The following is a 19,372-nucleotide window of genomic DNA, read 5'->3' as shown; positions in this document are numbered from 1 at the left end:
CAGTGACCTTACTATGGGTGTCTTCTATAGACCTCCAAGAGAGGCCGAGGATTTGGATGGTGATTTCTACAGCAAATTATCAAACATTCAAAAAGGAGAGATACTGGGAACCTGGGGAGGAAGTGATCATGTCCCCTTGGGCTTCACAAGAGGACTTCAAAAAGACTGATTGAACTGAGTACAGCCATCCACCTTCATAAAACACATCAAGGTGGATCTATACACCTCCACAGAACTCCATGTTTGGCAGGAGGATCCTTCAAAGAGTGATGTCCTAGGTTTGCGTGTCACCCAGGAATAGAGTGGGGTCACTGAATGGGTACGTCACTTGCCTGTATGCTACTCCATGAAGTGTCTTTCTGGTAAGCAAGGAGTGGAGCATACAACCCCACCATGCAGAGGAACCTTGGCCTGAGTGGAAAGGACCCCTTCCCCAGGACTCTTTGGCAGTATTTTATTTTTTATTTTTTGCGCAGCTACTTAGATAGAGTAGAGAGGACCTCCTCCCATGGCAACCCTCTTACTTACATTCTACCGTTCCAATCACACCGATTGCTACTGTTCTGGTCTTTTGTTCAAATTAGGTGGTCAGCCTCAAAAGTTAGTTGAAGGTTCCCTGCCCTTCTGGCTGGCTACCACTAATTTGTACAAAACGTGATTTGACACAGCTTGCTGGTTGAATTATGCCTTACCTGTATGCTCTACTCTCCACTTACCAAAAGTCACTTAATTGTAAGGCATTTCCTCCCCATTTTCTCACTAGCTAAATATTTCCCGCAAATTAGAGTAACCTAAATATATCTTACAAAGCAGAGTGTAAGGGTCAAAGCTTCCAAACAAGTGAGAAATAAGTTGGGTTTTTTTATAAAAAAAAAAGCAAAAATGGGCTCTTTTGCAACTTTTGGTGAATCAGGAAAAAGGTTGAAAGTTAATGAACTGTAAATCTCCAAGGTACAATTCCATGTTGCAACTTATGGATCACCTTAGTGATTCACAACTTTATTAACACTATGGGGAGCAGAGATTAATCACTCTTCTTTTCACAGCACCTGCTTCTGTACATATATTGCAATGTCAGGCATACAATCACCTTCATCTTCTAAGAGGAACAACTTCAGGTTGAGGTGAGTATTTTGATGAATTATATTCAGTATAAAATATGGATCTAATCAAAATGCTAAGAGTAGAGCCCTTTAAAAGAATGGGACTTAAGTTATTCACCATAACTAATGGGTGTCCCATTGATTACAAGCATGACTAAGTCTGGATACAAAAACATGAGCTCAAGATTCTACTACTAACAATGGTGTGACTTGCCGGACAGGACAGTATTCAACACTATCATGATAATGCATTTTTAAGTTTTCGCCACTTTGCTTTTTCCATAAAAGTAGCAATGTACAAATTGTTTGCATCTGCCATTTTAAAAATGGCAGGAGATCTTAATTGTATTTGTATCATTAATCAAAGTAACATTACAAAGCGAATGTATGATATGTATGTTCCTTGTAAGAGTAAATGGGTACTGGATAGTCACAAACTAGAGCAGACCAAATACTTCCAGTACCTAGGGCTTCTATTCCATCATTCTAAGTCCTGGAAACACCATTGGCAGACCACCTATCAAAAGGCGGAGGTAAGCAAACTGGCTATACTTCGATTCTTCTATACAAGGGGAGGCCGTTATGTTCCATCAGCCATCAGGGTACTTAATGCAAAATCTGTCTCTCAACTCCTCTATACCTCAAACGTCTGGTTCAATGGCTCATTCCCCATGTTTGATGGGTTCCAGGCAAAGTTTCTCTGATCCCTTTTACAGGTTCCAAATTGTGTTCCAAATGCAGTTCTATTTTTAGAAACAGGTGAATGCCCTCTCTCAACAAAAGCATGGTGGGCTGCCCTGAGATACTGGCTTAAGATCTCAGTCTTTGGCCTAGGGAAGGGGTTACTTCCACACCTAAACAACGAGGAGTTTACCAGCTCATGGATGAAAACTATGGTCAGAAAAGCCACTTCGATTGCAATGCCACCTTATCACTTGTACCATCTGGGCTATGATACTGCCCTTGAATCTCTGAGGCAAAGGCTCTGGGACATATCACACAGTGATCTCCAATCTCAATCTCATGTTTTCTGTGGCCCGATAGCAGTAGGACTTCATTACGGGTATGATTTTCAGATACCTGCATATCTTAGAAATCTGTCTGTACCAACTGGCATCTTTTTACCAAAGCCAGATTAAATGTATTTCCATCAGAAGTGCTAAATGGAAGACTGAGAGGCATTCCTTATCAGAATGGGCTCTGTGTATGCTCTCAGGACGTCGATGTATGAGACATGTCCTACTGCATTTCGGACAATATGAGCAAGCTAGGGATCTATTGATTAAACCCCTACTGGCAAATCAGCCAGGTAAATCTGAAGCCTACTATACTAAATATCTTCTGGACGACAAGTCTAATGATGTCACAGTTGCCGTGGCAAAGTTTATTTCGGTAGTCATAAGTATTAAATGTTTTGAATAGTGTTGATATTGGGTCATAAAACCTTTGTTTTTTTTTTTTTTTATAAGATTTTATTATTTTCCAATAGAAAAAAGAGAACAAAATATAACAACAACACATAGCATAAACAACAATAAAAAACACAATAAACATTGAACATAATCAGCAATAAACAATAAACATAATCAACATTGAAAACAATAACAGCAATAAAAACATAAAAATAGCATATACAAACCTTAACCAATATCTTTCTTTGAATATTTCTTGTTTCTAACTTCTCTGTTTGGGGACTTCCCCCGTTCCCTCCACTGTCTTCAGAAAACATATACTTCTTCAAGGTAGCTTTATATATTATTCAATTCACTTTTACCCAAATTTTAATATACTTAACTTTCACTTAGTCAAATATCTCAATCACTATGTATCTTATCTTAACAGCCTATCTTAACATATTTTGACATATACATCTTTCACATAACAACAATTCCCCTTACCATTCATATCTAACACATATCTACCAAAGCCGATGTTCTGTTTAATTCTGCTCAAATATTCAGTTTAACTGATTTAACCAAATAGTCTTTGAATTTTTTCCACTCCTGCGACGCCTTCCCCTCCCTCTGGTCTCGGATTCTGACGGTCAGTTCAGCGAGTTCCATATATTCCATCATCTTCATCTGCCATTCCTCCACCGTTGGTATCTCTTCACCTTTCCATGTTCTTGCCAATAAAATTCTAGCTGCTGTTGTGGCATACATAAAAAACACTCTATCCTGACTGGGTATCTCTTCATTGGTTATGCTCAGGAGAAATGCCTCTGGTTTCTTACAAAAGGTAACTTTCATTACCTTCTTAAGCTCATTATAAATCTTGTCCCAGAAGGCACTAACCACTGGGCACAACCACCACATATGAAAAAAGGTACCCTTCGCATGTTTACACTTCCAACATACATCTGACATTTTGGTATTCATCTTAGCAATCTTAACTGGTGTCAAGTACCATCTATAAACCATTTTCATTATATTCTCTCTTAAACCATGACAAGCAGTAAATTTGATACCTTTTTGCCACAATCTCTCCCAGTCATCCATCATAATATTATGTCCGAGATCTTTTGCCCAATCTATCATTGAAGATTTAACCAGTTCATCTTTTGTATGCCACTCTAGCAAAAGATTATACATTTTGGAAAGGTTTTTAAAGTTCGATTCTATCAGTTCTGTCTCCAGTTTTGATTTTTCTACTTGAAAACCAATTTTTTTGTCCATTTTAAATGTTTCATAAACCTGATAGTAGTGCAGCCAGTCGGGGACCTGACTTTTTACTTGATCATAGCTTTTTAGCTTAAAGGAGTCCCCTTCCTGCTGCAATATGTCCATATATCTTAACCAGTTTGCAGACATATTCGGTCTCTTATATGCCTTGGCCTCCACTGGAGAGATCCATCTAGGAGTCTTTCTCTCAAACAAGTCTTTATATCTAGTCCAAACCTGATATAGGGATTTTCTCACAATATGAGACTTAAAAGTTCTGTGGATTTTAGCCTTGTCATACCAAAGGTATGCATGCCAACCAAACATATTATCGTGTCCCTCCAAGTCCAACACATCCACGTTCTCTAATTTAAACCAATCCTTTAACCAGCAAAAGGCCGCAGCTTCAAAATAAAGCCTTAAGTCCGGCAGGGCAAAGCCTCCTCTGTCTTTAGAGTCTGTTAAAATCTTAAATTTTATTCTTGGCTTTTTGCCCTGCCATATAAATTTCGATAGGTCCTTTTGCCATTTTTTAAAACAGTCTAATTTGTCCAAAATTGGTATGGCTTGGAATAAAAACAGCATCCTTGGTAGGACATTCATTTTGACCACTGCTATTCTTCCCATTAACGACAGTTTGAGTCTTGTCCAAATCTCCATGTCTTTTTTTATCTCCATCCACAGTTTTTCATAATTGTCCTTATACAGGTTCAAATTCTTACTTGTGAGATTGATACCTAGATATTTTACGGATTTGACAAAATTAAGGCCTGTGGCTTCTTGAATTCTTTGGATCTGTTCTGCACTCATATTTTTACCTAGAACTTTGGTTTTCTGCTTATTTAGTTTAAAGCCAGATACAAGTCCGAATTGTTCAATTAATTCCAAGGCTCTGGGGACACTGCCTTCTGGTTCTTGCAGGGATAGCATCAGATCGTCCGCGAAGGCACGTAATTTGTATTCCTTCTCTCCCGGGTCATAAAACCTTTGACCCAAGTAGTGCTGCTGGCCGGCACTGCATTCAATCACCTTTACGATCGTCTCCGACATCAATGGCGCCCAGGCACACTTCTGCTGCGTCCCGAGCGTTCTCCAATTGCAGAGTTAAGCACAGCGTCGCGATGGCTTTTTAGGTCTGCTTCTCCGTGGCGTCGTGAAATAACTTGACAGACGCCAGTGCTACTAAACTAAACTAGACTTTATTTAGTAGCACACACACACAAGTCCTCCAGACTTGAGCTGCATGCTTGCAGCAAGCTCACATTCAGCAGTAACAGTACACTGAACACAGAATGAGGCGAAGGGGAAAGTGAAACCAAACCTCCCCTTTTTCTAGACAAAGGAAAAGTGCCCGTATTACAGTGGGCAAGGCTACACTCCCAGGATCAGAACGCCTCTTGCATCATTAACTCTAAGATGCCCAGAAAACCTGACACCCCCTCTCGTTCGCAATCCTGGGTAGACATATATACATTTCATTCAACATTTAACCCATCACAGAAAACTTCGTGTTTCTGGAAACTCAAGGGCTTTGTGAATCCATCGGCAAGATTCATTTCGCTAGGACAGTATTTCAGCTTGACCACATTTGTCCTAACGCTCTCATGCACATTTTTGAACCGAATATCCAGGTGTTTGGTTCGAGCGTTGAATTGGCCGGATTCAGCCAGCTTCAGGCATGGCTGGTTATCCTCCCATATGGTGATGGGTAGGTAACACTTCTCACACACTTCTTGCACTAGGCACCTGTAGAATTCAAGCTCTCGACACATTTCTGAAAGAGCACTGAACTCTGCCTCAGTTGACGATAGAGCAATTAAACTCTGCTTTTTAGACCTCCAGCCAATTACAGAACCTCCAAATTTTACCACTATTCCAGAAATTGACTTTCTGTCTGAGCCACAAGCCCAATCAGCATCTACCCAACATTGGAGCTGTTCATCACACTGGGCTTTGCTGCCTCTCGGCTCAGCAGATTTACCAGACCTGACCTGTCGCCCTCAAAACCCGGAGGAGGTAGCATATAGATTTCCTCCTGCAGCGGTGCGTTTAAGTAGGCGACATCAATGTCAAAATGAGCAGCTTCTGCGCCTCTTTGCGCTGCTACAGCAAGAAGCAGTCTCATTGTTTCACTACGGGACGTGGGTGCATAGACTTGTGAGTAATGCACTCCTGGCCTCTGACTGAAACCTCTTGCCACCAATCTAGCCTTATATTGTGGCTCTCCACTTGCAGTGGGTTTCAATCTATAGACCCAGCGACAGCTCACAGCTTGCTGTCCAGCTGGCAAAGTTGTCAGCGTGAAAACTCCAAGAGATTTCATGGCACTAAGTTCTTTCTCCATTGCTTGTTGCCACTTGCTGGATTCTGCCTGAGGTAATCTCTGCACCTCAGCGAAACTTTCCGGTTCGCAGTGAGCAAAACCGGCCCAAACATTAGTGGCTTGGAACTTGTCAGGAGGTTTCCCCTTTGTAGTGCGCTTGGAACGCCGTGGCACCACCGGTGACTCGCCCCCTGACCCAGACGTGCTAGACTCAGCCTGGGAGTCCCTGGCGTCTGGTGAACCACCAAGCGACCTACTGCGCTTGCTATGTCCCCCTGGACTGGGCTTCCCAGTTGGGGACCTTGGAGACCTACCTCGCTTGCCTCTCCTAGCTACTTCTGGAGATGTGGGTGCACTCCTTGGTTCTGTCTTCACCTGTCTTTTTGGGATTGCCCCCTCTGACACTGCACCCTGGTCGTGTTCGGGAATGCGGCCCGAAACACCAGCAGGTTGACCACCTTCTGCACCACTAGCAGGTGTAACTGGCTGATCTTCATAGTCAAGATCGCTGAACGGATCTGTGAGCACCTCAGGATTTCCATGAATCCTTTTCCAGCCTTGCTGCTCACAAAACTCAGCGCTCCTGCTGATTATGACTCGTGAACGATCGCCATCTGGGAAAGCAAATCTCCAGGCTTTCGAACCTGTCTCGTAGCCACAGAAAATCAACTTTTGTGATCTTGGACTGCCCTTTCTACGTAAATGTTTGGGGATAAGAACCCAAGCTTCTGCCCCGAAAGTCCGAAAATAGTGGACCTTGGGCTTCTTTCCATAAAGTAGAAAGTAGGGCGTGGTCCCTATCATGGAACTGTATGTCCTGTTAAGAGTGTGGCAGACAGTCCTCCAGGCTTCAGCCCAATAGCATCTTGGCAAGCCTGAATCAAACAAGAGAGCATCTACTGCCTCCTGCATTGTTCTATTCCTCCTCTCAGAAACACCATTCTCTTGAGGAGAATAAGGAGCAGTTTTTCTATGCTTGATACCTTTGGCACGAAAGAAATCCTGCAGCTTAGATGCAGTAAATTCTGTGCCTCGGTCTGTCTGAAACGCTTTCACGCGGGTTCCAAATTCCACCTCTACTGCTTTCACCCATTCTATAATCTCCTTCGCTGTTTGCCCCTTGTCTTTGAGCGTGAAAATCCATCCTGCTCGACTAAAATCATCAGTGAGACAAAGAACATAACGAGAATTACCCATGCTTGGCACCCCCATCGGACCACAGAGATCCGCATGCACAAGCTCGAAAGCTTGCTTGGTCACCCTATCAGATGATGGGTAGCTGCAAGAATGCACTTTGGCTCTTTTACAAGCTCTACAGTCTAGAAACTTGGAGCACTCCTTCATTTTACAACCATCAGTGCACTCTACCTGCTTGCGCACGTATTTCCAATTCACGTGCGAGAATCTGCGATGCCATAAATGCAAACACTGATCATGCGTGGGTAAGTTGGCATACTGAGCTTGAGTCTCCTCAGAGATGCCATTACTTGTTTCAGCACCCTGCGCCCTCTCTGTGGCGCTGTTGTCAGTTTCCAGCATATACACCCCATCATGGCCTTTCACCTGGACCAATTGTTTCCCATCTTTGGAGATGGTGCATACCTGGTTCCCAAAACTGACCAGATAACCTGCATGATCTAAAGCTGAAACAGAAAGTAAACCAAATTTCATACCATCTAAAACATACACATCAATGTCATCATTAAGACAAGGCATGAACATAACACCAGTTTTGGTAACAGGTCTTGTGGTTGAATCAGCCAGAGTGACTGCAGTTGCATCTTGGATCGGCCTGCAGTTCCGCAACTGGCTGCTAGGTGGCGCTAGATGTCTCCCCGCACCACTGTCGATAAGCCAACGCAGCTTGGGGGTAGCAACTGTCTTTCCAACCAAGGCATATGCAGCTGCTTTGCAGTGGGCTCCAGCCCCTCCTCTGCTTGCTCTGGAAGGTCCTCTTCTCCCACGACGTGGTCTTCCTTTCATCTCCCGGTTGCCATGGAAACCATCTTTGAAGTCAGCCTGATCGCAGTCTGCCTGAAGATGGTTATCAGAATTGCATAGATAACAGCGCTTAGCTGCAAAAGCTTTAACAGAGCTCTCAGCGTTTTCTCCACTCCTGGGCTTAGGCAAAAAGCAACCCCCCTTAACAGCTTTCCCTTTCTCTCTCTGCCTCCGGTCCTGTTCGTCCTGCAGCCTCCCAGTAACATAGTCCAGATTCAACTGGCTTGCAGGCATGGACTCCAGCGTTAAGGAAAGAGTCTCATAACTGGGGTCTAGTGAGCTCAGAAGGATATAGACCTTTTGTTCCTCTGAGAAAGGAACATTCAGCTGTCTCAACTTGTTGAAGAGTGCCAGCATTTTGGCCACATGTTGACGCACACAGCCTCCTTCTTGCAAACGTAACTCAAACAGCTGTCTAGTTGTATGAAGTTTGGCACCAGCTGACGTTCTTTGAAACACACGCTTAAGACACTCCCAAATTTGGTGGGCATTAGTGGCAGCGTCTATGTGCACCATCAGCTCTTCCTCTATGCCCATGACTATGTGAGCAGTAGCCCTCTGGTCTTTCTTAAGTGCTGCAGCAGCTTCAGCAGCAGGGGCTTGAACTGGTGGGCTCTGAGTACAAGTCCAAAGATCTTTAGCAATCAGAAATATCTCCATTTTCTTGGCCCAATCTTGCCAATTCCTCCCATCCAACCTTGGAAAAGGTGGCACGAAACTCTCATGGGACTGCGCCATCTCCCCCCTGGGGCTTGAGGTAACTCACGTGGCTGCAAACTCAGCACTCGCCTCTCAGCTCCCAGCTCCGGAAAACGGCTTCTCTTCACCAGCGAGGTTTCCCTGCTTTGTGCCTCAAAAGCATGGCCCAAAACAGTCCTCCAGCTGGGCTATCGGCTGCCGGCCCCGCAGACATGCAGACCTCCCGTCCTGGCAATCAATCTCCTCAGGACGCCTCGCCATCAAAGCGTAGCTTCTTGGCAATAAAGCAATTAAGCCATTAAGCCATAACCTGGTTTGAATAGTGTTGATATTGGGTCATAAAACCTTTGACCCAAGTAGTGCTGCTGGCCGGCACTGCATTCAATCACCTTTACGATCGTCTCCGACATCAATGGCGCCCAGGCACACTTCTGCTGCGTCCCGAGCGTTCTCCAATTGCAGAGTTAAGCACAGCGTCGCGATGGCTTTTTAGGTCTGCTTCTCCGTGGCGTCGTGAAATAACTTGACAGACGCCAGTGCTACTAAACTAAACTAGACTTTATTTAGTAGCACACACACACAAGTCCTCCAGACTTGAGCTGCATGCTTGCAGCAAGCTCACATTCAGCAGTAACAGTACACTGAACACAGAATGAGGCGAAGGGGAAAGTGAAACCAAACCTCCCCTTTTTCTAGACAAAGGAAAAGTGCCCGTATTACAGTGGGCAAGGCTACACTCCCAGGATCAGAACGCCTCTTGCATCATTAACTCTAAGATGCCCAGAAAACCTGACATTAAAGATCATCATACTCAAGACTAAATAAATATCGTCTTGGTCTTCCTCTCCCGGGGGGTTGTCTGTATGAATCTGTATTTTATTCTGAATCTATGTTATGGATCTTCAGACCGCAATAAAGATTTATTATGTTCCTTATAAAACAATAAACATCCATGAAATTTGCTGAAGCATGCATCCACGTTAGGTATAAATAGGGATTCCCACTGTGACATTTACAGTAAAACAGTAAAACGATGGCAGTTGCAGTTCAGAAATTTCTGGAAGGGCACAGGTGTCCACCCATGATGCAGAGCATAATCATCTACAGGTTGACTCCTCCATAAGCCTCTGTGTCTTCAATTCTGCTTACAACCAAATAAATCTACAACCCTATGTATGCTTACTTGGGAGGGACTTGTTTATATGTAAACATGTTGATATTTACACTGTTAGTAAATTTTGAATGAGCTCACTATGAATGAAATAAGAAGGAAAATTAATTTATTCATAAGATAAAAGTGGTTAGAATGGTATTTAGTGGTATAGTGCGGGATTAATTAAAAATGATGCAAAGTGTCTCAAACCAAAAGATGTTGACTACTTATTAAATAGAAGTATCCTGGCTGCTTTCTAAGTGAAGTTGGATTTACTTGATTTTGCTGCAAAGTACTGAGGGACATGGGTGGTACTGTGGTCTAAACGAAAGAGCCTAGGGCTTGCCGATCAGAAGGTTGGTGGTTCAAATCCCCGCGACAGGGTGAGCTCCCATTGTTCGGTCCCAGCTCCTGCCAACCTAGCAGTTTGAAAGAATGCCAAACAGTACAAGTAGATAAATAGGTACCACTCCTGCGAGAAGGTAAATGGCATTTCCGTGCGCTGCTCTGGTTTCGCCAGAAGCAGCTTAGTTATGCTGGCCACATGACCCGGAAAAACTGTCTGCAGACAAACACCGGCTCCCTCGGCCTGTAAAGCGAGATGAGCGCAGCAACCCCAGAGTTATCCGCGACTGGACCTAACGGTCATGGGTACCTTTACCTTCACCTATTACCGGTATCTAATAATGTAACATCTTTCTTGTAAAGGACATGATTCTGGAAAGGATGGAATAAGGTACGGTGTAGCAAAGGCTCAGCTGAGGAAGCTCTGACTCTCTGTGGTTGTGAGAGAAGTGCCTTATCTCCGTTCTCAATATCCCTCATTTCAATGAGGGCTGTACAGAAGGGGAAGTCGTCTCTTCTTTAGCTGCTATTGAAAGCTGTACACTGCCAGAGAAGGAATGTGTCTTCCCTCTGCAAAAAACACGATGTTTCCAATTTCCTGGTGTAGCAGGGGCTTCCCTATTTGCACAGCCAGCATAATATGTGGACCACTGCCTTAGAGAGCAATCCTACACACAAGAAGGTGGCATAAAGAAAGTCTGGCATGAATTAGGCTAGGGCTGACTGAGCTGTCTTGTCTGACAGAGTGAAAGCAAGCTTTCAAAACAGTATTTAAAATAGTGTTTGAAAAGAATGTTTTTGCTGATTTAACTCACACTGGGTTAGCAAGTCACGTAAAGAAGTGAACAGGCTTATGATCCACACTGAGCCCCCTTCTCAGGTTTATTCTCTAAGAGCTGAGGGTGAGGCAGTTAAGTGTGTATTTTGGCTGTATCAGGAATCACAAGGCTCAGCCACAGAGCCACTGGATCATAACCAGACTCATCCCAGTGGATCTTGTTGTAGGATTACTTCCTCCGATGAAAGGGAAAATTCTGTCTCTCCTTGTCCAGCAGGCTTAATTGCCTTTAGTTTTTGTGAATACATAAACAGTGGTACCTTGGTTTAAGAACAGCCCTGTTTAAGAACTATAAACATACTCCCAATACATTTCCGAGCACAATTCAAAGTGTTGGTTTAAGAACAGCCCTGTTTAAGAACTATAAACATACTCCCAATACATTTCCGAGCACAATTCAAAGTGTTGGTGCTGACCTTTAAAGCCCTAAACGGCCTCAGTCCTGTATACCTGAAGGAGCGTCTCCACCCCCATCATCCAGCCTGGACACTGAGGTCCAGCACCGAGGGCCTTCTGGCAGTTCCCTCACTGCAAGAAGTGAGGTTACAGGGAACCAGGCAGAGGGCCTTCTCAGTAGTGGCACCTGCCCTATGGAATGCCCTCCCAGCAGATGTCAAGGCAATAAGCAACTATTTTACTTTTAAAAGACAACTGAAGGCAGCCCTGTTCAGGGGAATTTTTAATGTTTGATACTGTATTGTTTTTAATATTCGGTTGAAACCACCCAGAGTGGCTGGGGAAACCCAGCCAGATGGGTGGGGTATAAATAATAAATTGTTGTTGTTGTTGTTGTTGTTGTTGTTGTTGTTGTTCAGTTTAAGAACTCTGCAAAACCGAAAGTAATGTCCCGGTTTGCGAACTTTACCTTGGTCTAAGAACGGAAGTCAAACGGTGGAAGGGCACCGGGGATGGGAGGCCTTGTTAGGGAAAACGCGCCTTGGTTTTGGTTTAAGAATGGGCTTCCGGAATGGATTAAGTTTGTAAACTGAGGTAGCACTGTAGTTGGAATAAAACTATTCAAGATGATATTACTATTTAGTTATTTCATTATTTGTAGGGACATAGTTATTTCCCCTGGTGATAACTTGCTTTTGGAGTTTTTAATGCCAGCTATTCCTAAAATTCTTAAATTGTAATAGATATTTCTAAGAGCAAGACATATCACTTAACTGAATTCAATATACATAATCATGAACAGATGTTTCGTGTATGCAAACGCCCCATCTTAACATGTTTATCATTTACTCCACAGATTATCTGAAAGAAATTAAATGAGCAACCTATCTACTCCAACAGAATTCTTTCTGATGGCATTTTCTGATAAAAGAGATCTGCAGATTTTGCATTCTGTGATGTTTCTCTTCATTTACTTAACAGCCTTAGTGGGGAATTTTCTCATTATCACTACTGTGGCTCTAGACCACCACCTACACAGCCCCATGTATTTCTTTTTGACTAACCTGTCATTTTTAGATGTTTGCTACATCTCCACTACTGTGCCCAAATCCATAGCCATTTCACTGACAAACAACAAAATGATTTCTTTCACTGGATGTGTCACACAGGTCTTCTTAGTGGTCACATTTGTTGGTGCTGAGATTGCCTTGCTCACTGTTATGGCTTATGACCGTTATGTAGCAATCTGCTACCCACTACAGTATAGGCTAATCATGAACTGGGAGGCCTGCATCCAATTGGCAGCTGCTTCCTGGATAAGCAGCATGGTTCATGCAATCCTGGAAACAGCTGTCACCTTCAAATTAAGCTTCTGTGAGTCCAATATTATTGGGCAGTTTTTCTGTGACATGCCTCAGTTACAAAAGATTTCTTGCAGTGATACTAAAGTTAATGAAGTTTTGGATTTCGTCATTGGGATTACTTTGGACTCTTTCTGTTTTGTGTTCATCTTTGCTTCTTATGGCTTCATCTTCTCAGTTGTACTGAGAACTCCATCAGCCCAAAGCAGATATAAAGCTTTATCTACCTGCACTCCACACCTGGCTGTTTTTTCTTTATTTCTCATCACAGCTATGTTTTCCTACCTGAGACCTAAATCACTTTCCTCCCCCACTGTGGACCTGGTTTCTGCTGTACTGTATACGGTGTTGCCACCGGTTCTGAATCCCATCATTTACAGCCTCAGGAACAAGGACATACAGAAAGCAGTGTGGCTAATACATTCAAAATTAAAAAGCTTCATTGCATAATTGAACACACCAACATTATTGTAAACATTATGTCTGGAAGGACTGAATAAGTGACAGAGTTAGATTGTTTTTTTTTGTGGGGGGGACCTTATACTGAGCAAGCCCACTCTAAGCTATGCTGGTGTAAACCACATTAGATGGAAACTCCATTCAGAATCTGTGCCACTGCTGCATAGAGCAAAACCTGTTTTTGTCTCACACAATCCTTTTTTTCTACTTAACTTATGTTAAATTTCCAGGTAACATGATCCAGCTGACCATGGTTAGGATCCATCCTAAGTCCTACATCTCTGGTGCAGCTATGCTCCCAGAACACCCCTTTTTGAGGATTTATATTGGTTTATGATTCACCATGCTCAGCTCAGATGACCTGGTCCCAGCTCAGCCAGAATGGTAGGGATAAGCCAGTATTATTCTGGTACAGCAAGAGATGGGAAGTCATGTTGGCATGCTTTAGTTGCATGAGGAACCTCTTGTCTCAACTGCAGGTTCTAACCCTAGTCATCCCAGTGGATCTTGCTGTAGGATTGCTCATTAAACTGGCTACAATCCAGAATTTCTGGTAAGGAGATCAGTCACACAATACTTACGTAGCCTGTAGAATTCACTGGACATGGTGATGGCCACCAATTTAGAAGGCCTTAAAATGGAAATTAGAAGAATTAATCCTGGAGGATGAGATTATCAATGGCTGTCATGCTCAATACTCATCAATGGTTATCATTACGCTACATTCAGGTTTAAAGACACTATTCTGCTGAATACAATTTGTTGTGGGGAGAAGCAACAATTGGCATTTCTATAATTATAGGCCAAGTAGCAGAAGTCTCTTTGGGATATATTTATGGGCTTTTCCTCCTTGTTATTTTAGCAGACTGCAGGAATACAATGCAATGAGTATATGAACTGGCCCTTAAGTTCTTGAACTTTCCTAACACAGCAAGAACAAACAGGAGCCATATGGGATCACTGGATCCCATCACTGAATACTGGTAATTCTGCAAATTAATGCATTTTGAAGATTTAGATCATTCAGCTTGGTAGTAGCAAGAGTGATATTTTTTGAGAATTGAATTCATCCACAAGGAACTGCTTAACAAGAACATATGCTGCTGAGAAAGGCGAAATGCTTCTGACACCCCAGGTATTCACAGAACTGCACTAAAGTCTGTTGAGATTTCCTGTACAGTGCTGAATTTTCCTTTCTCATTCACATCACTGTTTAAAATACACACGTCTCTAATTTATTGATGATTGTATCTTTTAAAAAAATACACTGAGGACAAGGTGCAACTTTATTCTTATGATTCTTTATTCTTATGAATTGTTTGTGTCAAATGTTTCAAACGTGTTCATTGGCAGTAGAGCCATCAGGTTTCATCAATAAAGAGGTTGAATTGTGGCATATTTATTATTAATGTATACCTTGGATGTTTACCTTGATTCTTGTGTCTTATGTTGCTTTAACAGACAGGGAAATTATTTCTGTACTGAAATCAAGGAAACCCAAGGAAATATCATATTATATTAAATACCATAAAATATGTAAATATAAACACAAGCAAACAAGTCCATTGACAGAGTGCTCCAGGCAATCCTGCTTCTTTGAAAGCCCTACCACCCAGAATGCACAATAGTATACAATATAAGCTATGATGGGCACTATTTTAGAAAGCTTCAAAAGTGATCTTGACACATTGATAAATAGAGGCCAATGTAAGGGATCACAATCAGAATATATATAGAGGGGCAATATACTTTTTCATTGGTGGGGAGCCTCAATAGGATAGGACTATTGATAGATGACTTGCTTCTGAATTCACCAGATGTATTTAGTAGGGCTGTGCAACTGTTAAATTCTTCTACAAGACCACTGGCAAAATAGTGGAGGATGTCAGAGTGCATTATAATACTAAGAGTAGTTGCTTGATAGTAGATAGCCCAATACTGCTGGAAGAATACTGAAGCTAATTGTACTAGTGTTTTTTAAAAAAAAACAAAAACAAACCAACAACAGTTCATTTATTGTAAGGAAGAAAAGATGACATCTTATGCCACTCTTGATGAATTGGAGAAAGGATTGTAAATTAAGACATTGTAAATCTCCAAGGTACAATTCCATGATGCAAGTTATGGATCACCTTGGTGATTCACAACTATATGACTACTGTTGGGAGCAGAGATGAAACACTCTCCTGTTCACAGTACACAGTACAGTTCTGCAAATCAAATTTAGTCTCAGCTATAGATGCATTGCCATCTTCAAAGAGGATCAGGTTCAGACTGAGGTAAGCATTTTAATAAATTATGTCCAGAATGAAATAAAGGTCTGATCAAAATTTAATGATGCTAAGAGTAGAGCCATTTAAAAAGAAATGGTTTTTTGTTAGCCATGACTAATGGCTGTCACATTGATTGCAATAGATCTGCACTAAGCATGTCTAAATCTAGTTACAACACTACAAGTTCAATATTTCACTTCTAACAATGGTATAACGTGTCTGAAACTTTAGTATTAATCTGATAATATTTCATCACGATAATGCATTTCTCAAGTTATCACCACTTTGCTTTTTCTGATAGGAAAAAAAATGTAAAATTTGTTTGCACACCTCTATTGAAGATTGACAACAGCACTGAATGATATTTGTAACTTTCAGGAAAGGAAAATCACAAATATATATATACAAGCTTTACATTTAACATTTAGGATTTATTTTTGGCATAAGAAAGCATTAAAGAAATACATTATACATGTGTATAAGCATGTATCAACATTAGCCATAAATTGAGATTTCCATTGCAACATTAAGAACAATATATGGTATGAGTGAGAACCTCTGGCCCTCTCATCACCCCAGTCAGGATGGCTGATGATCGGGGTGATGGCACCTGTTGCAGTTCAAAAAATTATGGAGGGTCGTAGTTTCCTCAGTCCTGATATAGAGCACAATCCTTTGCTGGTTAACTCCTCACAAGCCTGTCTTCAGTTCTGCTTACTGCCAGGTAAATCTGCATAAGATTACACCTTGGACTACAAATTTATGCATGTTTACTTGGTAATAACTTCCGCTGAAGTCAAAAGGATTGGGTTATATCTAAGCACATTGATGTTTACATTGTCAGTAAATTTAGAATGAGCTCTATTTGGATGAAATGAGAAGGAAAGAAAATAACTGAATGTACTGAGAATAGAAACAGGGATTGATATTTATTTATGTGGTGTTTGGGCAGTATAGAGTTGCATCCTTTAAAAAAGGAATCAAAAGACTGCAAATAATTACCTTCCATAAATACAGGGAAAGACTGAACAGAGGTAGCCAATGTTGCATCTTCTGGACATTTTGGACTACAACTACCATTAGCCCTAGTCAACATGGCCTGTGGTGAGGAATGATGGGAGTTGTATTCCAAAAAAATGTCTGGGGTGGCATGGTGATGGTTTCCCTGACATAAGATGTGGAAGCTAAACCGCCAAAGCCCAGCTATGCCTGGAACATTCTGATGTGGCCAGAAATCTTTTTGATCTGAATCCCTTTCATTTTAATGGATGTTGCTTAAATGGATGTTCTCTTAAATGAAATGCAAATCTCTAGTTCTTCTTGGCCAGCAGTATCAATTGTCCTAGTTGCTGCCAATTGGTGGCCAGGAAAAGAATAGTCCAGCTATCACTCAGCATGATCAGTACATGATCAAGTCCCTTAAGGCAGCTCACTGAGCATATAGCGCTGCCTTGAAGGATTTGATACTCAACCAGGTTTCTTGAGGGGTCTGATTATTTCAAAGTGAAACAGCAATACAATATTGGACTCCCAAATTCTGTGGTCTAAGCCACTGAGCCTAGGGCTTGCCGATTGGAAGGTCGGCGGTTCGAATCCCCCCAACGGGGTGAGTTCCCATTGCTCGGTCCCAGCTCCTGCCAACCTAGCAGTTCGAAAGCACTTCAAAGTGCAAGTAGATAAATAGGTACCGCTCCGGTGGGAAGGTAAATGGTGTTTCCGTGTGCTGCTCTGGTTTCTCCAGAAGCGGCTTAGTCATGCTGGCCACATGACCCGGAAAAACTGTGGACAAACATCGTCTCCCTCGGCCAGTAAAGTGAGATGAGCGCTGCAACCCCAGAGTCATTCACAACTGAACTTAACTGTCAGGGGTCCTTTTACCTATGCACACTATGATTCTATGATCATGAACAAATGCTTCCCCTTTGCAGAATCTCCATCTTAAGCTTACTGTTCACTCCACAGAATATCGGAAAGAAATTAAATGAACAACCAAACTACTGCAACAGAGTTCCTTCTGATGGCATTTTCTGATGATCGTGATGTGCAGGTTTTGCATTCTGTGGTGTTTCTCTTCATTTACTTAACAGCCTTAGTGGGGAATTTTCTCATCGGGACTACTGTGGCCCTAGACCACCACCTACACAGCCCCATGTATTTCTTTTTGACTAACCTGTCATTTTTAGATGTTTGCTATATCTCTACTACTGTACCCAAATCCATAGCCATTTCACTGACAAACAACAAACTGATTTCTTTCGCTGGATGTGTCACACAGGTCTTCTTGGTGATCACATTTGCTGGAACTGAGATTGCCTTGCTCACGGTCATGGCTTACGACCGCTACATAGCAATCTGCTACCCACTTCAATATAGTCTAATCATGAACTGGGAGGCCTGCATCCAAATGGCAGCTGTTTCCTGGATGAGCAGCATGGTTAATTCAATATTGCAAACCACGGTCACGTTTAGATTAAGCTTCTGCCACTCCAATATTATTGGGCAGTTTTTCTGTGATTTGCCTCAGCTACAAAAGATTTCTTGCAGCGATACGAAAGTTAGTGAACTTTTGCCATTTGTCATTGGGCTCATTGTGGCCTCCTTTTGTTTTGTGTTCATCTTTGTTTCTTATGGCTTCATCTTCTCAGTTGTGCTGAGGATTCCATCTGCTCAAGGCAGGTATAAAGCTTTCTCTACCTGCACTCCCCACCTGACTGTCTTTTCTTTATTTATAATCACAGCTGTGTTTTCGACCTTGAGACCTAAATCGCTTTCCTCCCCTTCTGTGGACTTGGTTTCTGCTGTATTGTATACGGTGTTGCCGCCGGTTCTGAATCCCATCATTTACAGCTTCAGAAACAAGGACATACAGAACGCAGTGTGGCTAATACCTAAAAAAATTAAAAGTCTCATTGCGTAACTGAACACAGGCACATTTTTTGTAAACAATACATCTGGGAAGGCCAAATGAAAAACTGAGTTTGTACTTTAAGGGAAACAGCCTAGGCATAAGAAACTGAAATAAAGCAAACCCAACATACGCTAAGACAGCATAAAGTACATCAGATCCAAATGCTGTTCAGGAGCACAGCTGATGCTGGTTTGGATGACTTAAGCCTGGCAAAGAGAAAATAGGCCATTAAAATAGTGTATGAGTCACAGCATCATTTTTGCTGGCTTAGCTTATGTTGGGCTACCAGGTCACATGACTGAGCTGACCGTACTTACATTCCAACCAAAGTCCTTCATCTCAAGTCACCAACCTCCATCCCTAGATGATGATGATGATGATGATGATGATTATTATTATTATTATTATTATTATTTATTGTTTATACACCGTCCATCTGCCTGGCTTTCCCCAGCCACTCTTTTTGGGTACTTACACCAGCTTAAGGTACACAGGGCTTGGCTCAGGCCATTAGGTTTAGCCTGGATTAGCCAGGATGGAGGACACAGCCAGCATATCTGTGGATCACCACAGGATAGGGAATTATGATGCAATAACATAGATGCACAAGGAGCCTCCTGGCTCATCTGGAGATCTGTGGGATCCTAACCTGACTCATGCAGGTTGATGTTGCAATAAGATTGCTCCCTAAAAGGATACATACCAGAACTCATTCTGGACCAAACAGTATATAGTTATCCTATGGAACGAATGTGCACTAAATATGGTGAAGGAAACAACTTACATTTCTTTAAAAAAAGTCTTAAAGGCAGTATGCCACTGAATTGGAGGAGGCAGTAGGTATTTTTATAAT

General features: G+C 42.2%; 2 protein-coding genes across 2 annotated transcripts; both read left to right on the top strand.

The window, feature by feature from the left end:
* The first annotated feature begins 12,393 nt into the window (after nt 1-12,393).
* On the top strand, nt 12,394-13,329 carry LOC117057733 (olfactory receptor 14A16-like). Its single transcript, XM_033168573.1, has one exon. It carries the CDS (start codon nt 12,394-12,396, stop codon nt 13,327-13,329), a length of 936 nt encoding a protein of 311 aa, XP_033024464.1.
* Nucleotides 13,330-17,592: 4,263 nt separating this feature from the next.
* LOC117057732 (olfactory receptor 14A16-like) lies at nt 17,593-18,528 on the top strand. Its single transcript, XM_033168572.1, has one exon. The coding sequence runs from the start codon at nt 17,593-17,595 to the stop codon at nt 18,526-18,528; it is 936 nt and encodes a 311-aa protein (XP_033024463.1).
* The last annotated feature ends 844 nt before the right edge of the window (nt 18,529-19,372 follow it).

The sequence above is a fragment of the Lacerta agilis genome, chromosome 14, assembly GCF_009819535.1.
Source record: "Lacerta agilis isolate rLacAgi1 chromosome 14, rLacAgi1.pri, whole genome shotgun sequence".
In the NCBI taxonomy this organism is placed as follows: domain Eukaryota; kingdom Metazoa; phylum Chordata; class Lepidosauria; order Squamata; family Lacertidae; genus Lacerta; species Lacerta agilis.
This window is presented reverse-complemented; position numbering and strand designations above follow the sequence as displayed.